The sequence below is a fragment of the Ambystoma mexicanum genome, chromosome 8 (genome assembly GCF_040938575.1).
Source record: "Ambystoma mexicanum isolate Mex_15411 chromosome 8, UKY_AmexF1_1, whole genome shotgun sequence".
Classification (NCBI taxonomy): Eukaryota; Metazoa; Chordata; class Amphibia; order Caudata; family Ambystomatidae; genus Ambystoma; species Ambystoma mexicanum.
In genome coordinates, this window is record NC_090929.1 from 304,810,693 (window position 1) to 304,829,570 (window position 18,878).

At 45.7% G+C, this 18,878-nt stretch overlaps 1 protein-coding gene across 2 annotated transcripts in view; it reads left to right on the forward strand.

The window, feature by feature from the left end:
* The window catches only part of LOC138471859 (ficolin-2-like), a 522,856-nt gene that overhangs the window by 242,993 nt on the left and 260,985 nt on the right, over positions 1 to 18,878 (forward strand). For both annotated transcript variants that reach the window (XM_069609718.1, XM_069609717.1), the window contains exon 7: positions 13,453 to 13,580. In XM_069609718.1, coding sequence (XP_069465819.1) covers positions 13,453 to 13,580 — 128 coding nt within the window. The remainder of the gene's footprint in view (positions 1 to 13,452; positions 13,581 to 18,878) is intronic.

Consider the following 18,878-nt stretch of genomic DNA (forward strand, 5'->3'; position numbering starts at 1 on the left):
CCATGTGGCCAGGGGATGGAAGCCGCTACCTGATCTTGTCCCTGGGGGCAACTATATGAGGGAGGATCACATGGCAGGAGACAACTACCAGGGAGATGTCAGGTCTTCATTGGATGAGACACGGTATCCCCCCTTCCCCATGAGGAAGACCCCCTAATGCCAAGACCTTAATAACAGTGGTCAAAGTGGGCTTGGGGCGGATGGGAGCGGTGCTCCTTTATTTTATTTTTTAATGTGTTACTGATCCTATACTTTTATTTTTAAAAAGAAATCATTCTAGAATGGTTTCGTTTTCAAATAAAAGTGTAGGAAGAAGTTGAAACTTGCTCTTCAGTTCACTGCACTTAAACAGCAGTTGTGTGTTTTTGGGGGTTTGGATTGTTCATGGGAGGCGATGGGGTTTGTGTGGAGCCACTACTTCTTTTCCTGCACTTCGACCACTACTTAATGGCCTATTGTCAGCTGTTTGTTTACACTTGTAGAGGAAATAAAGAAACCTCTTCCCAATATTCTTTAGCTCAACTGCTCATCTATGACCTAAGCACAAAAATCTCCAACAAACCCTTTTTGCTTCTGATATGCCTTTATGTGAAAATGTTCTCGCATGTAAAACCGCAGAGAAAACCGATCTGGACGCTATATGTCCAATGACACCCATGGACACCAACTCCCATAATCACTGAAGTACTGGGACAAGGAGGATGAAAGAGTTGTATGAGGTAAGAAGAGCCTGAAGCTCAATGAGCAAACTAGTTGTTCTACAGAATAAAATGTGTGCCAGGCATTTAAAGATGGCTACCGCACTACTGAGTGTGGTAGTGCAGGAGAAGACGTCGGTTCCTATGCAGAGGCCTGCGAGCATGGGAGGCAAGTACCGGTGTGGTGGAGCAGAGGTGTCCGCATAGAAAGAAGGATAAATACAGTGAGTGAGCAGGATGTGCTGTGGAGATGCTGGGAGCCACAAGATAGTTCCTGGGCGCTCGGCAGGTTCGAAGAAGCAGGGTTCTCCATACCGTGACCTGAAAGGAAGCAGGCATGTGACAGCAGAGCTGCAAAGGAAGCCAGAAGGACGACTGCACAATCCAGAATGAGAAGCAAGCAGCAAAGCCACACCGCGGAAGCATGTAGAGGACCGGAGATGTTGGAGAGAACCAGTGAGTCAACCCAAACCAAGTGGGGACCCTGGGGCAGGGGTCAAGTCCTAAAAATTAAAGTGGGGGGACTCATCAACAAATGCAATGGGATGTGACATGGCCAGAAATGTGCATATCAAGGAGAAATATGCACATTTAATTAAACTGGCTTTGCATAACCACCCAAATTGAACAGGACGAATGGCATTTGCATGGCATAAAGTCAACTCAAACACAAACCAAGACAGGATATTTTCATCTAATAGTGTTTTTGAAAACGTTAAAAGGTGTGCATGTTTTAAGCTCCAAGAACAAATACAAATGTTTTCTCTGGGACTTGCAGTACTGAAATGGGAGATTTCAGCTTTAGTTTTTGTTATTTTTAATCAGGTTATATAGAGCATTGGTGAAGTGTCTGGCCTACAAACCTGATGACTGCGGTTTGATCCCCGAGGTTGGCTTTAATTCAAAAAGGACATCCACTGTTTCTCTTTTAGCTAGGGGGGACTGAGTCCCCCCTCTAAATAAAGTGTGTGGACTCTGTCCCCCTGCGTGTACCCTCGACTTGGGCCCTGCCCTGCGGCATTCCAGGACCCACGCCAACGACAAGTTGAATGTTATGAGATTGCTAATACAGAAACTACAAGAAGAATGTTTGAAGTAGGGTGGACAGGAAGGAAAGAAAAGTGTACAAAAGAGTAAGGTGGAGTAAGGTGGAGGAAACCTTCCACAAACCCCGTTGTGCTCTTTGATTCTGCCATTCTCTCAAGTCTGTAGCTTCAAAGATTCTCTGGTGTGCCATCTGTTGGTGGCACACCAAGGGGTACCAGGATACTACCTGGCCTGCCTGGAGAAGTTATCCATCCCCTCAGAGAGTCAACAGAGGCAGGCATGCTGCATTTTGTCTCATCTACTGGTATGCAGAAAGTTAAGACAGTCAGGCTGCCTGGAATCCACATAGCCTTTCACAGCTGGTATGAAAACACAGGGTTCACACTGGTGTGAATCCAGTTGGATGTGGATTTAATCATTATGTTTCTATCAGTCACCACACACAATTCAATATGGCTTCTAGCTATCTGCCATCAGCCTGATAGATCCCTGATTAGGAATGTTTAAATTACAGGTGTTTACTTTAATGCAGCTTCAGCCTGCAGGAGCCTTGTGCTCCAGCAGCAGTCAAAAGGGCAAATGTGACCTTTGAACCTGCTTTATGCCGCTGAAGATCAGCTGCTACAGCTCTGCCAGGACACAGATGCAGCAGGGCACATGTGTGCACCATGCATACGGCATTGAATTTTATGAGAGGTGGGTCTGATTAGCAGACCATTCTTTTTAAGATGGATTACCCACATCATTTTATAATTTACAAACATCAAAGAAGCCAGGGCTCCCACACCCTTGTCTTACACTGTGTCCCTATGTCCACTGGGTGGTCGAAGTCCTGCTGGCCCTGATGAAGAGCATAGAAATGTGCCCTGGAAGGCTGATCAACAGTGTGTTGGCACTGTTTGTTGTCTGTACACGTTGTGCTTATTTGTAAAACACATGCAAGTGGTTGTACCCACAGTTAAATAAAAAGGCATTGTATTGATGCACTAGGAGTGGCATTGAAATGCAGTCACACGTGTTTGACTTTGTGAATATAATAAATACACATACATCTTCTGTGTGTGAAAAAAACTTCAAAAGTGTTTGCTTTTTTTGTGCATCATTCCACATACTGTCCTCACATTTTAGTGGATTTAAACCCTGTGCGTTTTTGTATTTTTTTCACTTAAAACGTAATTTTTGGACTTTGAAAGCGGGTTGTAATATATTTTTCGGAAATAAATCAAGAACACAATCAGATCTGACCATAACACAGCATAAAACTCAGTTGACTGATTAATTAATGATTGAATCTGATAGCCTATGAACAATGAGAGGTCATTCAGAGATTCAGCCATAGGATACCTTCTTAGTTCTTAGTAAATAGTGCTTTTAATAATTATATTTTTCCGTGGGGTTATTAGGACTGTTGGCCTGGGCACCCCCATTTAATGAATATTAGGACACGTAACATGGACATATTTGTTTACTGCAGTGTCCCCAGAGTCTAGCTTAGTTACATTTTCCTGGGAGAGAGAATATGCATGGGATGTTAAGGACAGTACTTCCTTGATCCTCTGAAAGCATTTCATAACACAATAGCATGACTCTTCACAGCCACACATTAGTTCACTACATAACCCCAATCTTGAGAGAGACACTCTCGCTCCCACGTCAAACACACTTCACTTTCCAAACAACCTGTCCATCTACAAAGCAATTATGTTCTGCAGCCCATGCTACCTGGCCGAGAAACTCAAACTATCAGAAGGCTAATGCAAACATTTCACAAAAGGAAAAGGAAAATAAAACTGGCAAAGGACCTTCGCATGCTAGGCACCCAGTACATGGAGTAACCTACTAATCTGAATTAGACATTCCATCTATCTTTCATGTCAGGAGGGATCTGAAAACCCTACTCTTCAGAATACACCTCTCTGAGACCTGAACACCTGGCTATGTTTCCCCAAAATATACTTGACTTCCCATATTGTGCAGCTTTGCTTTGCTTGTAATCTAGGTTCACACACCAGGGATCCTTATACGTACATACGTAAATACATACAGATACTGGCGTGGTGGGGGCCACAACACCTCAGATCTGACAGAGGCACTGGAACAGCCCTCACCCTGACTATACGTCAGGGTGAGGGCTGAAACAGGGAGATTGCACCTGACAGCATTGGAAGGAGGCACTCTGGCACTGCTGCACACATCAGACAAAAAGCAGGAAGCCTGCTTCCTGCTTTCAGTCTGACATGTGCAGGAGGATCACAAAAGAACATACAATAGATATGAAATCAGATTTGATGGGAAGCAGTGAGCTTCTTACAGTGGGGTGAGTTTGAAGGACATTCTAACCAGGTTCTGGAAGGGAGTAAATGAAACAGTATCCGGGGACAATACATAAGTAGACATACATAGATTAAGGACAATGAACATTGGACATTTTTAAGTGCAGGTCGGCGGTATGGCCAGCTGTGCTTGAGATGTGACCATGTTGGGTGAAATGTTAGAGTGAAGGCCGACAAAGTGAAAGACAGAGGCAGGTTAGAGGTGAGAGAATAATGTTAGAGGCAGATCAGAGGTAGGTTAAGAGGGTAACTCAGAGGCGAGGAGTTAGACTTTTAGTTTGGTTTTGAACAAATCCATGTGGACTGTTTCTCGGATGTCCGGGGGAAGAGAATTCAATGTAAGTGAAGCAAGAAGAGAGAACGATCAGAAGCGAGAGGAAGCACAGGGAGGGCGAGGAGCCACATGTGTAGTCGAGGAGGCAGAGCTGAGATTACGAGAAGGCTTGAAGAGTTGGATAGAGGAGGATAGATACAGTGGTGCCTTACAATGGATGGGTTTGTGAACCAGGAGAAGAAACTTAAATCTGGCCCGGTTTTCCATCGTCAGCCATCCAGCCTCGTGACGGTACAAGTAGGTATGAAGTGAGGGAGTTCAAAGAGAGTCCTGATAGCGAAGTTAATGATCTTGTTGACAGGACCGAAAGCATAGTTGGGGAGACCAAAGAGGCCGCTGGCACAGTTGTCCAGTTTAGTGAAGACAAGAGTGGTTAAGAGACGCTTTGCAGTGTTGAAAGGTAGGAGGTACCTGATGTTCCTAATATTTAGAAGATTGAGGCGAGCTGCTGTTCCAGTTTTGTAGATGAAAGTAGAGAAGGTGTGAGAAGGATCATTGGTGATGCTTATGTTTCTAGCTGAAGAAGAGTAGGAGAGAGTGCCAGGTCAGAACTGGATAGGTAGAGGAAGAGATGAGAGAGAGAGAGAGCTTTTGGCAGGGAAGAGGAACACCTCTGTTTTGGTAGAGATAAAAGATCAGAGAGTGTGAAGCCATCAATATTTAATGGCAGAGAGACAGTTGTACATTTTGATAGAGAGATCAGAGGAGAGTTCAGAAAAAGAGAAGAACATTTTGGTGTCATGCAAGAAGAGTTGCTACGAGAACACAACAGAGGTGATTAGTGCCCCAAGAGCAGAGGTGTAGAGTGTAAAGAGGAGAGGAACCAAGACAGAGTTTTGTGGAATATCAACAGTTAGAGGAGTGAGTTATTAGAGGTGTTATTACTGCAGGAGGCAGAGAATTGGCAAAGTGCATGGTAAGATTCAATCCAGGCAAGAACTCAATTGTGAATCCCAAGAAGAGAGTATTAAGAGGAGCGCAGTGATCGATAGTGTCAAAGGTAGCAGACAGGTGAAGGAGAATTAGGATAGAGGATAAGTTGGAGTGCTTAGCAGAGGTGATGAAGTTGGACACATTTATGCCAGCAGTTTCTGTGGAGTGACAGGAGTGGAAACCTGCTTGTATGAGGTCTCGGAGGTTGTGGAGGTCTAAGAAATTGGTAAAAGAGTTGTACACAACCCTTTCAAGCACTTTAGAGTAGTTCGGAAGGAGACACATGGGATGAAATTCAGCAAGTAGGTTCGGGTCAGCCCCTTACCTTTTCAGGAGAGGGATAACCATGGCTGTTTTGAAAACAGTGGGAAAGCAAGCAGAGTCGAAGGCAGAGTTTAATTCAGACAGAAGAGAGGCCAGTAAAGGAGTAGTATGCTTGACTAGCTAAGGAGCAAGACCGTCTGATGGGGCACAAGAGGGGTTATTCTTCATAAGCAGGGACATCACTTTGTCAGTATTGATATTGATTTTGATATTTTATTTCTATCGCGCTAATACACAAGTGTTTCAGAGTGCGACAAGGCAAACGAAGGGGAACAGAGGAGAAACAAAAACAACGATCTTACTAGGCCAAGTGACATTGAGAACGCGTAAGTGCATGGTAGAGGGGGAGAAGGAGAAGTGCATGGAAGGGGGAACAAAAGGAGAGTGCGAAGCAAGGAGGAAAAAAAATAAATAATAATAAAATTAATAAATAAAAAGGCAACAAACAGAGGGAGTGCAGCCAGCAAGTGGCAAGTGCTGGGTTTAAGGCAGCGGGCTGGGTAGGTCTGATAAGTGCAGGAAGACCAAAAAGGGGGTGGGGCTGTATGGTTACAGATACAGACCCCAGTGCAAGGGGTGGCCAGGAGGCAGTGTGTTTGGGTGGCAAGAGGAGCAGGTACCTGGGCCCGGAGGAAAGAGGGTGGCCAGGTGAATGGTGCCGAGGGAGAGTAGAATCAGCAGGGCAGAGGGGGGGTGAAGGCAGAAGCAAAGAGGAAGGTCTTGAGGTGCTTCCGGAACTGGAGATGGTTCTCCTCAAGTTTTAGAGTGGCAGGGAGGCTGTTCCAGAGGGAGGCCCCAGCCAAAGACAGAGATCTACACCCAGCTTATTTCTTTGAGAAACAACTGACCCTGAGGGAGTTAGAGGTAGACGAGCGGAGTGCTCGAGATAGGAGGTATTTGCAGAGGGATAGCTGAAGGTATTTTGGACCCAGACCCCAGAAAGCCTTGTGGAGGCTTTTGAATTTAATCCTTGCATCCACTGGGAGGCAATGCAGAGATTTCAGAGCTGGAGAGATACGATCCCAGGGCTTGAGGCCAAGGACAAGTCTCGCAGTCCTTTTCTGGATAAGTTGCAAAGGGCGGGGAGTAGAGGTAGGCAGATTAAGAAAGAGGCTGTTGCAATAGTCCAATTTAGAGAGAACCAGAGCTTGGGAGACAGTGAGCTTCTGGGGTAATGAGAGGAAAGGAAGAGTACCTCTGAGGAGGTGCAGTAGGAAGTTTGACTTTTTTGATACATCAGCAATGTGGGCGGAGAAGGAGAGTGTGGAATCAAAGGTGACACCAAGGTTCTTGGCCTCGCAGGTGGGGATAGGAGGAGGGCCAAGGGAGGCCGGTTAGAGAGTGAGGGGAAAGGAAGGTGACAGTGTGCCGATGAGGAGGATCCCAGTCTTGCTGGCATTCAGACAAAGATCGTTGGTGGCACACCACTCTTGAATGGCAGTTAGGCAATCAGTGATGAGAGAGGTGGAGGAGGTGCCGAGGGCAGCCTGAAAATGAGTTGAGTGTCATCCGCGTAGCACTAGAAGTTTGAGCACAAAATGGCAATATAGCGGGCGGGAGTTACTAGGTATTGGTTGAAAAGCCACGGCGAGAGGTTAGACCCCTGGGGAACAACACAGGTGGAGAGGAAGATAGATGATAGGAAGGACCCAAGTTGGACCTGGGAGGGTCGATCAGAGAGGGAAGAGGTGAGCTAGGCCAGAGCCTGATCAGTGATTCCCAGGTTATCACAGAGACGGTTGAACAGAATGGTATGGTTGACCGTGTCGAAGGCAGAGGAGAGATCGAGTAGGATGAGGACAGAGGGAATGCTAGAGTCAAGGTTGGAAAACAGATCTTCATGGATGTTCAGTAGAGCAGTTTTTTTGCTTCTGCCGGATCTAAAGCCAGACTGATGGTCATGGAGACAGCCAACAGAGTCAGAATGAAGGATTAGCTGAGAGATTACAATCTTTTCAAGGAGTTTGCCCAAGAAGGGGGTTATGGCAATTAGACGATAGTTGGCCGGACAAGAGGGATCAGCTGTGGGTTTCTTGAGGAGAGGATGCACAAGGGAGTGCTTAAGAGGGGAGGGGAAGGATCCTCAGGCAAAGGAGTGGTTGCAGAAATCGGCAAGGGCCAGAGCGAGGGTATCAATTTGGTCCTTGATAGTTTTAGAGGAGCAGGGATGAACCTGTTTTGACAAGGCTTTCATAGATCAGACTCGTCTAGTGACTTCATCAGGGGAGGAAAGAGGAAAGGAAGAGAAGGAGGGAGGGGGGATGGCTGGAGGAGGGTCAGTGAGTACAGACGGAAAGGGGAGAGGAGAGGGAGTGGAGGAGAGGGTGGACAAGATATCCAAGGTTTTTGAGATAAAGTGAGAGGCCAGGGCATTGCAAAGAGCCTGAGAGGCAAGGGGAGGGGTAGAGACTGCAGCAGAGTTGGCCAGCTCCTTACAGATTTTAAAGAGTCCGGCTGAGCTGTTAGATGCCGCACAGACACAGGCTTGAATGTGGACTCTCTTCTTGGTACAGACAGGGAGACAGTATTGCCTTTGGAGTAGGCTACAGGCCAGTTTGTCAGAGGATGAACAGGAATCCCTCAATTTTCTCTCAGCCGCCCTACACTTACGTTTAAGTGTAGCTAGGTCGGAGTCGTACCAGGAATTGCAATTGGCTTTGGACTTCAGGCAGATCCACATGACAGGGGCAAGAACATCAAGAGTATCGGAAATAGAAGAATAGAGAAAAGACAGGGCTGTGTCAGGGTGTGAGTCAGCCAGAGGATATGGGGGGGGGAGAGTAGGTGGCAGCAAAAGCCTCGACTGACACACGCTTCATGGGCCGGATATCCAGGAAGGTAGGTGGCAGTATTGGGATAGGCTTGGCTTGGGGGGAAGAGAGAGAGAAAAGAGGAGAGGAGGTAGTGGTCACTCCAGGACAGGGGAGTGGAGAGAAGGATAGAGAGGGGGGGGGCTAGAGGAGATCAAGACATCAAGTGTGTGCCCTGCGGAGTGTGTTAGGCCAGAGGGGAGGATAGAGAGGGAGAGGGAATCGCAGAGGTTGCGAAAGAGCAAAGTTGAGGGACAGGGAGAATCAAGGTGAATGTTGAGGTCACCAAGAAGGAGGAGTTGAGTGGTTGAGGCCAAAAGAGAGGAGGAGAGGTCAGCCCACTCAGCGAGAAAAGAGGTGATCTGACCAGGGCCCCGGTAGAGAGTGGCAACAGTAAGAGAGTGGCTAGGAGAGATTAAGAGCCTGCAGACGAGGCATTCGAAAGAGGAGTAGATCTGAGTGGGAATGATAGAGAATCCACTCTGGAAAGATCAAGGCTACACCCCCTCTGGGCCGAGTGGACCTGGGTGCGGAGAGGATCTTGTAGCCATCAGGGAGGAGAGTGTCAAAGCTTAGTGTGTGTATTAGTGTATCTAAAGTGGTAGATAGAGGCAGAAGAGGAAAGTAGAGTAGGCAGAGTGTAGAATGCGGAAGGTCAGGAGAGAGCCTCTAATTCTGACAGTTTTTGCAGAAAAACTATTCAGCCAGGTCGTTAGCTGTAAGACTGGAGTCGATATTCATAGACTAAGGAGGAGGGATGAGTGACTGTACGGTGCCCTGTGTCCAGTGAGGATGGTTGGATTGAGAGGCAATGCGGACTTGAGAGAGTTCAGGGCAGAGAGGTAGAGTTGCCCCAATGCATTTCTGTGTGGAGAGAGTGTATGAATGGAGTGACCAATGTCTGATGTTCTGAGACTAACGGGTGAATACAGGCAGTGGGGAGTGAAAACAGAATGCATCATACAGTAGTATCGGGTGTGAAGGTGGAGATTGAGAACAGTAGATCAGAGAAAAAGGGGGGAATAGCAGGAGGTTTACGTTTCCTTTTATTAATACTTGAAGCAAGTGGTGAGGAAAGGGAAGAGCATCGAAAGGAGATGGTGGTGGAAACAATCGAGTAATCAGATATGGATGGTGTGACAGTAGTATTAGTGTCTGAGGGAGAGGTTGGGATGAATAAGAGATCAAAAGAGTCACACCGTGTATGGGTAGGTAGGTTGGAGAGCTTGGCCACTAAAAAAAGAAGTGGTTTGAGAGGGAAGGTTAAAGTCACCTAAGAGAATGAGGTGATGTTTAGTGACAAAGAGTCAAGGAGTTGCCCAAGATCATCAAAGAATGGTCCAGCAGGACCAGGCGGGCGATAGATGGAGATGATGTGAACAAGGAAAGGCAGTGCAATAGCAGAGATGGTGAATTCAACAGAGGTAGTAGAGGATGTGGCATTGAAGATTTGTGAGGCATTGAGTCGTGAAAAGCGAGTAGGTGTCCAATGCCTCCACCTCTGCAAGTCTGTCAAGTGGAGTGAATGAAGGATAGTTTGGAGTCATGTTGGGCTGCCAGAGTAGCAATGTCAGATGGAGAAATCCAGGTTTCAGTGATAGTAAGAAGGTCTAGGTGTGGAGAGCTGGAGTTGAAAGTTGTCAGTGATGAAGTAAGTCTTATAGTATACAGACTGAGCAATACAGAGTGCAATGTTCAGTTGATGAGGTAAGGAGGAGTAAGTTTCAGAGGAAGAGAAGAGAGGTGGATAGGTGTTAGAGTAGGTATGGTTAGTTTGTCAGCTTTGTTTGCTGGGAGGAGGTGGAAGAGAGATGAAGCAGTGGGGTTTTTGAGTTATGAGTTTTATAATACAGATAGTAAAGGATGAATTTGTATCGTGATCGGAGAGGTGAGTATGAGGAGCAGCAGGAGGAGCAGGAGTGAATGCATTATGGGTGAGTAGCACAGTGTGGCGAGACAATACAGTAATTAGGGAGCATGGGGTACTCACAGGTGCAGGTGTGTGGACATCGTTTTTCTAGTGGAGTGCTGGAGTTAGATTTGAATGTTGTTTGTGTGCTGTATGCAAGGCATTTATGTGGCAAGCAGAGGTTAACGGGGAACATGGGGAACACAAAATGAAACAGACAAGGATTTAGTGGCAACCCTTAGCTTTGTCTTCCCTTTGCTCTGGATGCCTGGGCAAATGGACACCCAAAGGACAGTGCGTATATACCCAAAGTAACCCGGAAGAAACTTCATCAGAGGTCACAGAGGCAGTCCCTAGATCGAACCTGGATGCTTCTTTTGGGTCTCCTGACCTCTGCAGGAAGCTTTAGGCAGATGGAAAGAGGGCTTCTGGTGGTGCTGGGGTGAGCTTGGATTGCTCCCTGCCCAGTTGAAGCCCGGTTTGGAGGGGGAAAGACTTTCCAAAGATGGTGGTTTTGGGGTCAGAGGTGAAAGGAGAGTCCCTAAATTGACCTTGGCTGCTTGTTTTGGGTCTCCTGACCTCTGCAGGCAGGCAGCCTTAAGCAGGTAAGGAATTTTCTTTTAAAAAAATGTGTGTGACTGAGCGTATGCATGTCTGATGAGATTGTGTATGAAAGTAAGTAATGCTTTGGATATATGTATATATGGTTATGCGTACAATCCTGTGAATGGTGCATGTGTGTATATATAGGTGGTGAGTGTGCCTATCATGTGATAGAGATTGCAGTGTGTGTGTGTGTGTGTTTGTGAATGTTTTAGGTGCTTGTGTGGAGAATGAAATGTGAGTGAATGTTTGAGAAGGTGTATGGATGAGTGACTGTTGGGGAAATGAGTATGAATGTGATTATGTGTGTGTCTGTGTGTATATGTTCTGGGTGGGTGCAAGTGTGGTGAATGCAGTTTGAGTGAATGTGAGAAGGATTATGGTTGAGTGGTTCATGGGTGAATGGGTATGATTGTGATAGTGCGTGTGCGCGTGTGAGAAGGATCTGGGCGGATGCTTGTGTGGAGATTGAAGTGTGAGTTAATGTTAGATAAAATCTGTGGGTAAGTGACTGGTGTGTAAATGGGTATGAATGTAATTATGCATTTGTGTGAATGTTCTGGGTAGCTGACCGTGTCGAGAATGCAGTGTGTGTGAATGTGAGAGAAGGTATATGGGTGAGTGACTTGTGGATGAATGAGTATGAAAGCGATTGTGTGTGAATGATCTGGTGGGTGCCTGTGTAGAGAATTCAGTGTTAATGTTTTGGATGCATGCATGAGTGAATGTGAGAGACAGTGTATAGGTGCTCGACTGGTGGCTAGATGGGTATGATCTCTATTACATGTGTGTGTGAGCCACTGAGGACCCTGGGGAGCACTGGAACATCATTGACATTTTCCTAAGTGACGTATCATGTTTTACTGGTATTTCTGGGTAAAGCCAACTTGATGAGTGTTATTACCTGGCTAGAATGGCATTTTGGTGCAGTCAGTCTAGACATTACTTACTGTGGCATGTCATTTTTAACCGGATATCTAAGATAAAGCAAGCCTAATAAGTATTATTACATGGCAAAACTGGCCTTTTGATGGAGCCAGCCTAGCTATTTCATACTGTGCCATGATATTTTTTACTGCACATCAACGATAAACCAAGCATGAAAAGAGTACTTACATGTCTAGACTGGTCTACATAGAAGCCAGTTTGGACATGTTTTCTTATTGTGGCAGTGGCATATATTGGCAGAACCAGCTTGGCCATGTTTTCTTATAGTATCATTACTGGCATTACACACTAAGCAAACATGAGTATGTTCTTATATGGTAATACTGGCATGTATTGGTGGAGCCAGCATGGAAATGTTTTGGCACAGCAGACATTAAAATGTTTTTTATGCTGGCATATATTGTGGGGAAAGGCATGAAAATGCGGTGGGGAAAAATGTTCCACTGCACTGTTGGTGACTAGCGTTTATTGAATTTTTGAGTTACCCAGTGAAATAGATTACAAAATGCTGGCTTTTTACCAATTTTTTCAGAAAAAGTGTGCTGTACAATGCACCATTTTAACCCAATATTAAAAAAATATTCTCAGGGTGAGAACTCCCTGACCCTCTTTCCTTGGTTCATGCCCCATCGCTACATTCGATCACTCTTGCATACTTGTGGCAAATATTTATGCTCCTCCAATAAAAATATTTACTAGCCTCGTACATTTGGGTGCCAGAGGCCCGGCACCTCCCCTTTGTGTCTACGCTAGGTGAAAGATTTAAGCTTTTGTACAACAACAAAAAAAATACATCTTTCCACTGGTGAAGTGCGTGCATGCTCCTGCAGCAGCATGATCAACATGGACATAGTGCACGCATGGTGGTCTAGGCCGGCCCAGGGTGTGGCACGTTCCATGTTTTGTTGAGGAGCTTAGGGAGGGGGATCTCAGCATGACTTGCAGGGGTGCCCCAAATTTTGTGTTACGCCACTGTGTGCAGAGAAATTTCTTTTTGCCCTTGTTTGAAATAACTCGATAATGATGCCGGGTGCAGCGTTTATCCCTGGGGTTTTTGCCCTTCTTTATTTTGCACACAAGTTACGACTTCCGGTTGCTATTAAATAGGTGATAGCCAAGGGCAGAGCTGGAAAGCTAGTGGTGGTCTTCTGCTGGAGCTATCTGTGGGCCTTTGTTAGCTGCATGACTGAAACCCCTTGTGATTAGAGTGCATGCTGCACGTCACTGTGCTTGATTTCCTGTGTGCTCGACTCTCAGCAGAATATTATGCTTTGTTTCAAATAGCGTGCATGTTTAGGTTGATTACATGTAAATGGGATTCATTTATTTTGGGATGGCTGATCAGTTCCCCTGTCCACAAACATCACATGTTATTTCCCATACAATTAACCATTTATTTCTCTTTTGTAGGTAGCTATGAGGAGTTGCTGGGGAATTCCTGTGTGTTTTTATTCCTGTATGAATTGAACCAATTTCTCCTCTCTTTGTCTCCTCTCTTCCCCTTCCCATGCAGGACCGAGAAGCTGCAAAGATCTGATAGCAAAAGGAATCACTTTGAGTGGCTATTACACCCTCTACATAGAAGGCTGTAGAGCCATGAACGTGCTCTGTGATATGAATACCGATGGAGGAGGATGGCTTGTGAGTCACCTATAAGATGGTGGGGCGCTATTGGGCATCCAGTAAGGATGATTCTGAGAGATGATTAAGTCAGAATGTAACTCAGTTTCATTTCAAATGGTTGATACAATTATTCCATTCATCAATAACAATGTAACATATTAAAATACCAGTTCTACACAAGAGTAGACACCCAAAATACACAATTATTTAAACAAAATGACATTATAACATTCTACCCATGCCCACATTATGTTAAACATAAATTCATACTATAGCGGTAGCGCAATAATGGAAACGCTGATATACAATTCTCATTGGGGTACTAGGTAAGTGCTTAATGCAATCGTTCGATCTGGCTGAATCAACATTATTGCAAGGTATCCAACAATTAAAACACAGTGCATAAATACATTCCATGACAATGGCAATTAATAAAAAAACATTAGGCATAGAGACTTCCTGGGACAAATACAGATACAATGGGGGAGCTTTATAGACCATAATTGAAGGTAACTCAGTTAGTTAAGTGCTCACTGCTGAGATCTATGTGGCCAAAGTTTGAAATGGTAAAGTAGACTTTCATCCTTGGCAAGTTCACAAATTGAGTACCATCAAAGTTAGCAAATAGTAACAAATGTTACGTACAGAGCTATGATTTGGTACATGTGCTGTAGGCTGCAGTAAGCAGTATTTAAATTGCAACATTTCTAACCAATTAACTGTAACTTATTGAAATCCTTATTGTACTGTAACGCCTTGTAAACCATAGAAACCCTTCTCCCCATGTTATACTGTCCTACGATGCAGTCCTGTATAAGAGCTCGGCCCGTTGGCAAGTTAACATCATTAAACCTTTTTTGATATTTCACCTAAAATAGATGAATAGAAACATCAAATCTCGGTAGCACAGTAGAGATTGTAAAGGCATTGCCTTATGAGAACTGTTAGGGAGAATTCTCAAAAATGTGCTAATTCCCTTCACCTTAGAGACCCCCAGCAACAATGCTGAATTTTGAGGACTTGATTTTTTTACCTGGAGAGACTGTGAACCTTTTTTTCCCACTCTCTCATGTATTCTGATGTGTGTTTTACTCTTGGGTTTTTTGATTATGGAATTTTAGCAAACTCCATAGGCATCATCTTTTCATGTGTGTCACAAAACACCTTCAGTGCAGCTGCACAGGAAAGCCTTTTTAGGCTGTTCAAGGTTTAAATACCTTATCTTGGATAAACTACTGTTTCCCAGAGAAAGTAAAGTGATATTGACTTTACTAGTCTTTTCAAATTCCTAGACCCAGCACACCCTATCTTACAATAGAGTGCTGGAGGGGTCACCTAGTATCCCCTGTGTCTAGATACTAATGTGGCAGTCAAATGCTACCCTTTCCTCTCAGGATGGCTGGTGGCAGTGGTTTTACAATGAACTACCATGATTTTTCCAGACCGCGAACAACGGTAGCTTTAAATCGCGGGAGCCATGTTTTTTAAGATGGTGTCTGAGCTCCCTTTGTTTAAACAGGTCCCGGTCTTCTTTTTTTGCCATTTCTTTTTGTAAAGGTCCTTCTAGAGTTTGTCTCTACGCGCCAAACCAGGTTTGGTCCCTTTGTTCCATCGCCTTTGGCGGGCTTCAGGAATGAAGACTGCCTCTGGCGCCGAAGTGTCTGGGGTGGGCAGGAAGTGAGGGAGGGGCCCGAAACTCCCTGTGCTTAGTCTGCTAGGAGACCCAAATACACTCTGGCATGATTGGCTGGCTGGCTGTCCGGCAAGGACAGCCACCCTGCTGGATGAGTGGCAGCTAGGCTGGAATGAATAGGAGGAAACTGGATAAAAGGCAAGCCTCTTGGCTTGGAAGGCAGAGTAGACCACTGGAATGAAAGAACCTAAAACGAGCTTGAAGAGGATGGCTGCTGCAACTCCTGGACCGTTGGTTTGCCCGGTGAAGCCCTGCTGCAGGTCCGAATCGCCAAGTTCATATCGACAGAGAAGCCCCCACAAGGACGACTTCTCCCTTTGAATTGGTGGGAACAATCAACTTGAACCCTAAGCCACCTGGATACCATTTTCGGAGCTGGCTGTATTTTCCGCAGAGCGCTGCAGGAAACCGAATAACCAGGGAAATTGACACCAGTTTGCTTATCTACAGCTACGGAATCAAAGATTTGCCAGTTGCCAGCTTTTTGACCAGTCGCAGTGCAGGAGTCCCCCGACGTCCTCCCTCTTGTCCCCATGACTGAGGCTCAGGAACACCAGAAGTCTTCAGCTGCATCTTTTTCTTCATTTATAAGGTACTGTGAAACGAGACTGAGACTACTTACCTCTCGCAGTGTGCTTGAAACTTTCCCAACTTGCAGGCCTAATCAGCTTGTGACCCAACATATGATTCTTTCTTTTACAAACTACTTCTGAGAACTTCTACAGAGACTTAACCGTTTACTTACCAGACCGTTTTTACCTATCCAAGACATTAGCCCATTGACTTTGGCCTAACCTATTGCATTAAATCAATTCCTCTGGTGAACTCAAAGCTTCTGCAGTATCTAAGAATAATTGTAACCTTCGTTTTATTAACTTATGCCTTTTTGCTCCTGCCTTAAAGTACCCTGAATGCCATTTTGCTCTTCCTTCAAAGTAGTTTAAATGCCTCAGAATCTTCTAGTGTAAAGTACTGAAGTATATTTGTGTGTGATATATATTGCCTCCTTCTATTGAATGTTTTCTAACTGACTGTGAAATAAATTAATACGTGTTTTACCAAGAAACCTTGAGTGGAAGAGTCTATTTAAATACTTGTAACTGTAGACCTCTGTGTTACCTCATTACAAGCTCACATTCCCTCTTGAGATAAGCCTGGCTGATCAGCTCTGCTACCAACAATCGTGTAGTACAGAGTTATAGCAAAGGTTGGTTTTGTTTACACCTGTATTTTTAGTTGTGTGTCGTGGTCCCAAAGGGTACTGCATACAAACTCTACCTAACAAGAACACATGTGCCACCCCTTTTCTGCCCCCCTGTGATGGTGTGTATGTCCTCCCACCCCCATCCCCCTGTGATGGTGTGTGTGTTTCTCCCACCTCCCTGCTTTGCCCCCTGTGATGACCTGTGTCCCCGACACCCACCACCCTGCCCCCAGTTATGGCGTGTGTGTCACCCACCCACCCTCTTGCATTCTGTGATGGCGTGTGTGTCCCTCACCCCCTCTCCCTTGCCCCATGATGGCGTGTGTCCCCCACCCACCCCTTTACCCCCATGATGGCATGTCTGTCCTCCACTCATCCTCTTGCCCCCATGAAGGCCTTTTGGTTTTCCCCCTAACAATCCCCCTTTTTATGGTTGTGTGCGCCCCCACTTCCCTAGGTTGTCCCTTGATGTGGTGCTACCCCTTTCTCCCCTTATCCATTCTCTAGCACTTGCCCTTTCATACTTGCCTCCCAACCAGTATGATAACTGTCTGTTTGTGTCCCCCGTCCTTTTGTTCTTCTCCTTCCCCTTCCCTCCAGCAATACTCTGAAAGGTCGTCTGGCCTAGTATGTTGGTCACTTGTTTTGTGCTTCTCCTCCTCCCTCTCCCCATTCCCTCTTCCCCACTCCTCCCTTCCTCTTGTTAAAGTCTGGCACTACCTCAAAATTGCTGTCAGGCATTGTAATTGCAGCTGCCTGTCTTTCTCATCCACTTACCCTCTCCCCCCTCCACTTGTTAAAGTCTGGCAATACCTCAATTGCCATCAGTCATAGTAATTGTAGCCACCTGTCTTTCTCATCCATCTGTCCTCCCCTCCTCCTCACCACCCCTCCTCTTGTTAAAGTCTAGCACTACCTCAATTGCCGTCAGGCATAGTAATTGTAGCCGCCTGTCTTTCTCATCCACCTTCCCTCTCCCCACCCCTCCTTCTTATTGTCCATTAGCACTTATTTTATCATTTTGTCTCATGACCTCCATGATAGCAGCTTGTCTCTCCCCCTTCCCTCCTTGTTTTCTCCCCCCTCTTCCCCTTCCGGCACTATTCTGAATCGTCATCATACCTAGTATGTTCATCGCTTGTTTTGTTCCTCTCCTTCTCCCTCACTCCACACCCACCCTCCCCCTCACTACCCCTCCTCTTGTTAATTTTCTGGCACTACATCAATTGTCATCTGGCATAGTAATGTAACCACCTGTTTTGTCTCATTTCCCCCGCCCCTCCTCCTTTATTGTTCCTTGCACTTGTATTATCTGTAATGTTGCCAGGCAGATTAAGATTGTTATCTTTCACATTCATAATTGTTTTAAGGACTTGTAAGAATGTAACTGTATTTGAAAGCACTTTGAAACACATTGTGTATAGGCGCTATACAAATAAACAATTAATTCAATTCAATTCAAATTCACCCAGACATCCCCAGACATCAGGGCATTGCACTTGCAAGTTGTGTCGAAAACAGTTCAAATCAAATCTCGCTCAATGTGAAAACATCTCCTGTAAAACACATATGCTAAACAAGTGGTGAAGTGCGGTGCTAAGTGTGGTGCTCTCTCGCTGTCCCGCTCCCCTTCGCTGCTCTACTTGTGCTGCTTTGCAAGGACTAAGACTTTTGTATCAACTGACCTTTGTGCGACATGATTGCCCGGATTCGAACGGTACGAGCGAACCTGTCTAATCATCAAGAGTCCTATTGGCATACGTCCGTGGCATACGTTTGCTGTTTGCTACTTGCTAACGTAATAATCACCAGCCCTCCTATTTCATTTGTCCACAGAGGCTCGGGCCCGCCTCCCTTCCCAGCATCCTACTTCACGAGCGTGCCCACGCGCAGTGGCGCGCGCGCAGTGGTGAAGTGCGGTGCTAAGTGTGGTGCTGTCTCGCTGTCTAGCGAACTAGCGCACAGCAAAGGCAACATTCACACCATTATTTACTTCCAGGTAGGCGTATAACCCATATTTTGCCTTATCAAGAAAGTGTTACTCCATGCTTAGTGAACATAATGGTCCTTCGTAAATATACCTTGAAGACAGGCATGCCGGGAGCTGTTTTAGGACAGCATGTTGCTGTGGCTCGTCCCTTTCTGAAGCAATCAGTCTTACCCTTTGCCATCCCCACTGGCACTAAATTGCAACGTTCATTGTCCTTACATCTGACATCCGATATCATTCAAGTAATGTTGCCCCCACAAAGGAAACAGATCGACTGACTGTCACGCATGCGTCGGCACCGGCGGATGACGGAGCTTTGACTCCGCCAGCCACGGGCGCTGACGAGGGGTCACAGTCGCTCTCTGTAATGACTGATCTTAAGTGGGCTGCACCCAAAATGTCTATCCAAGCAGAGGTGCCTCGACCTCC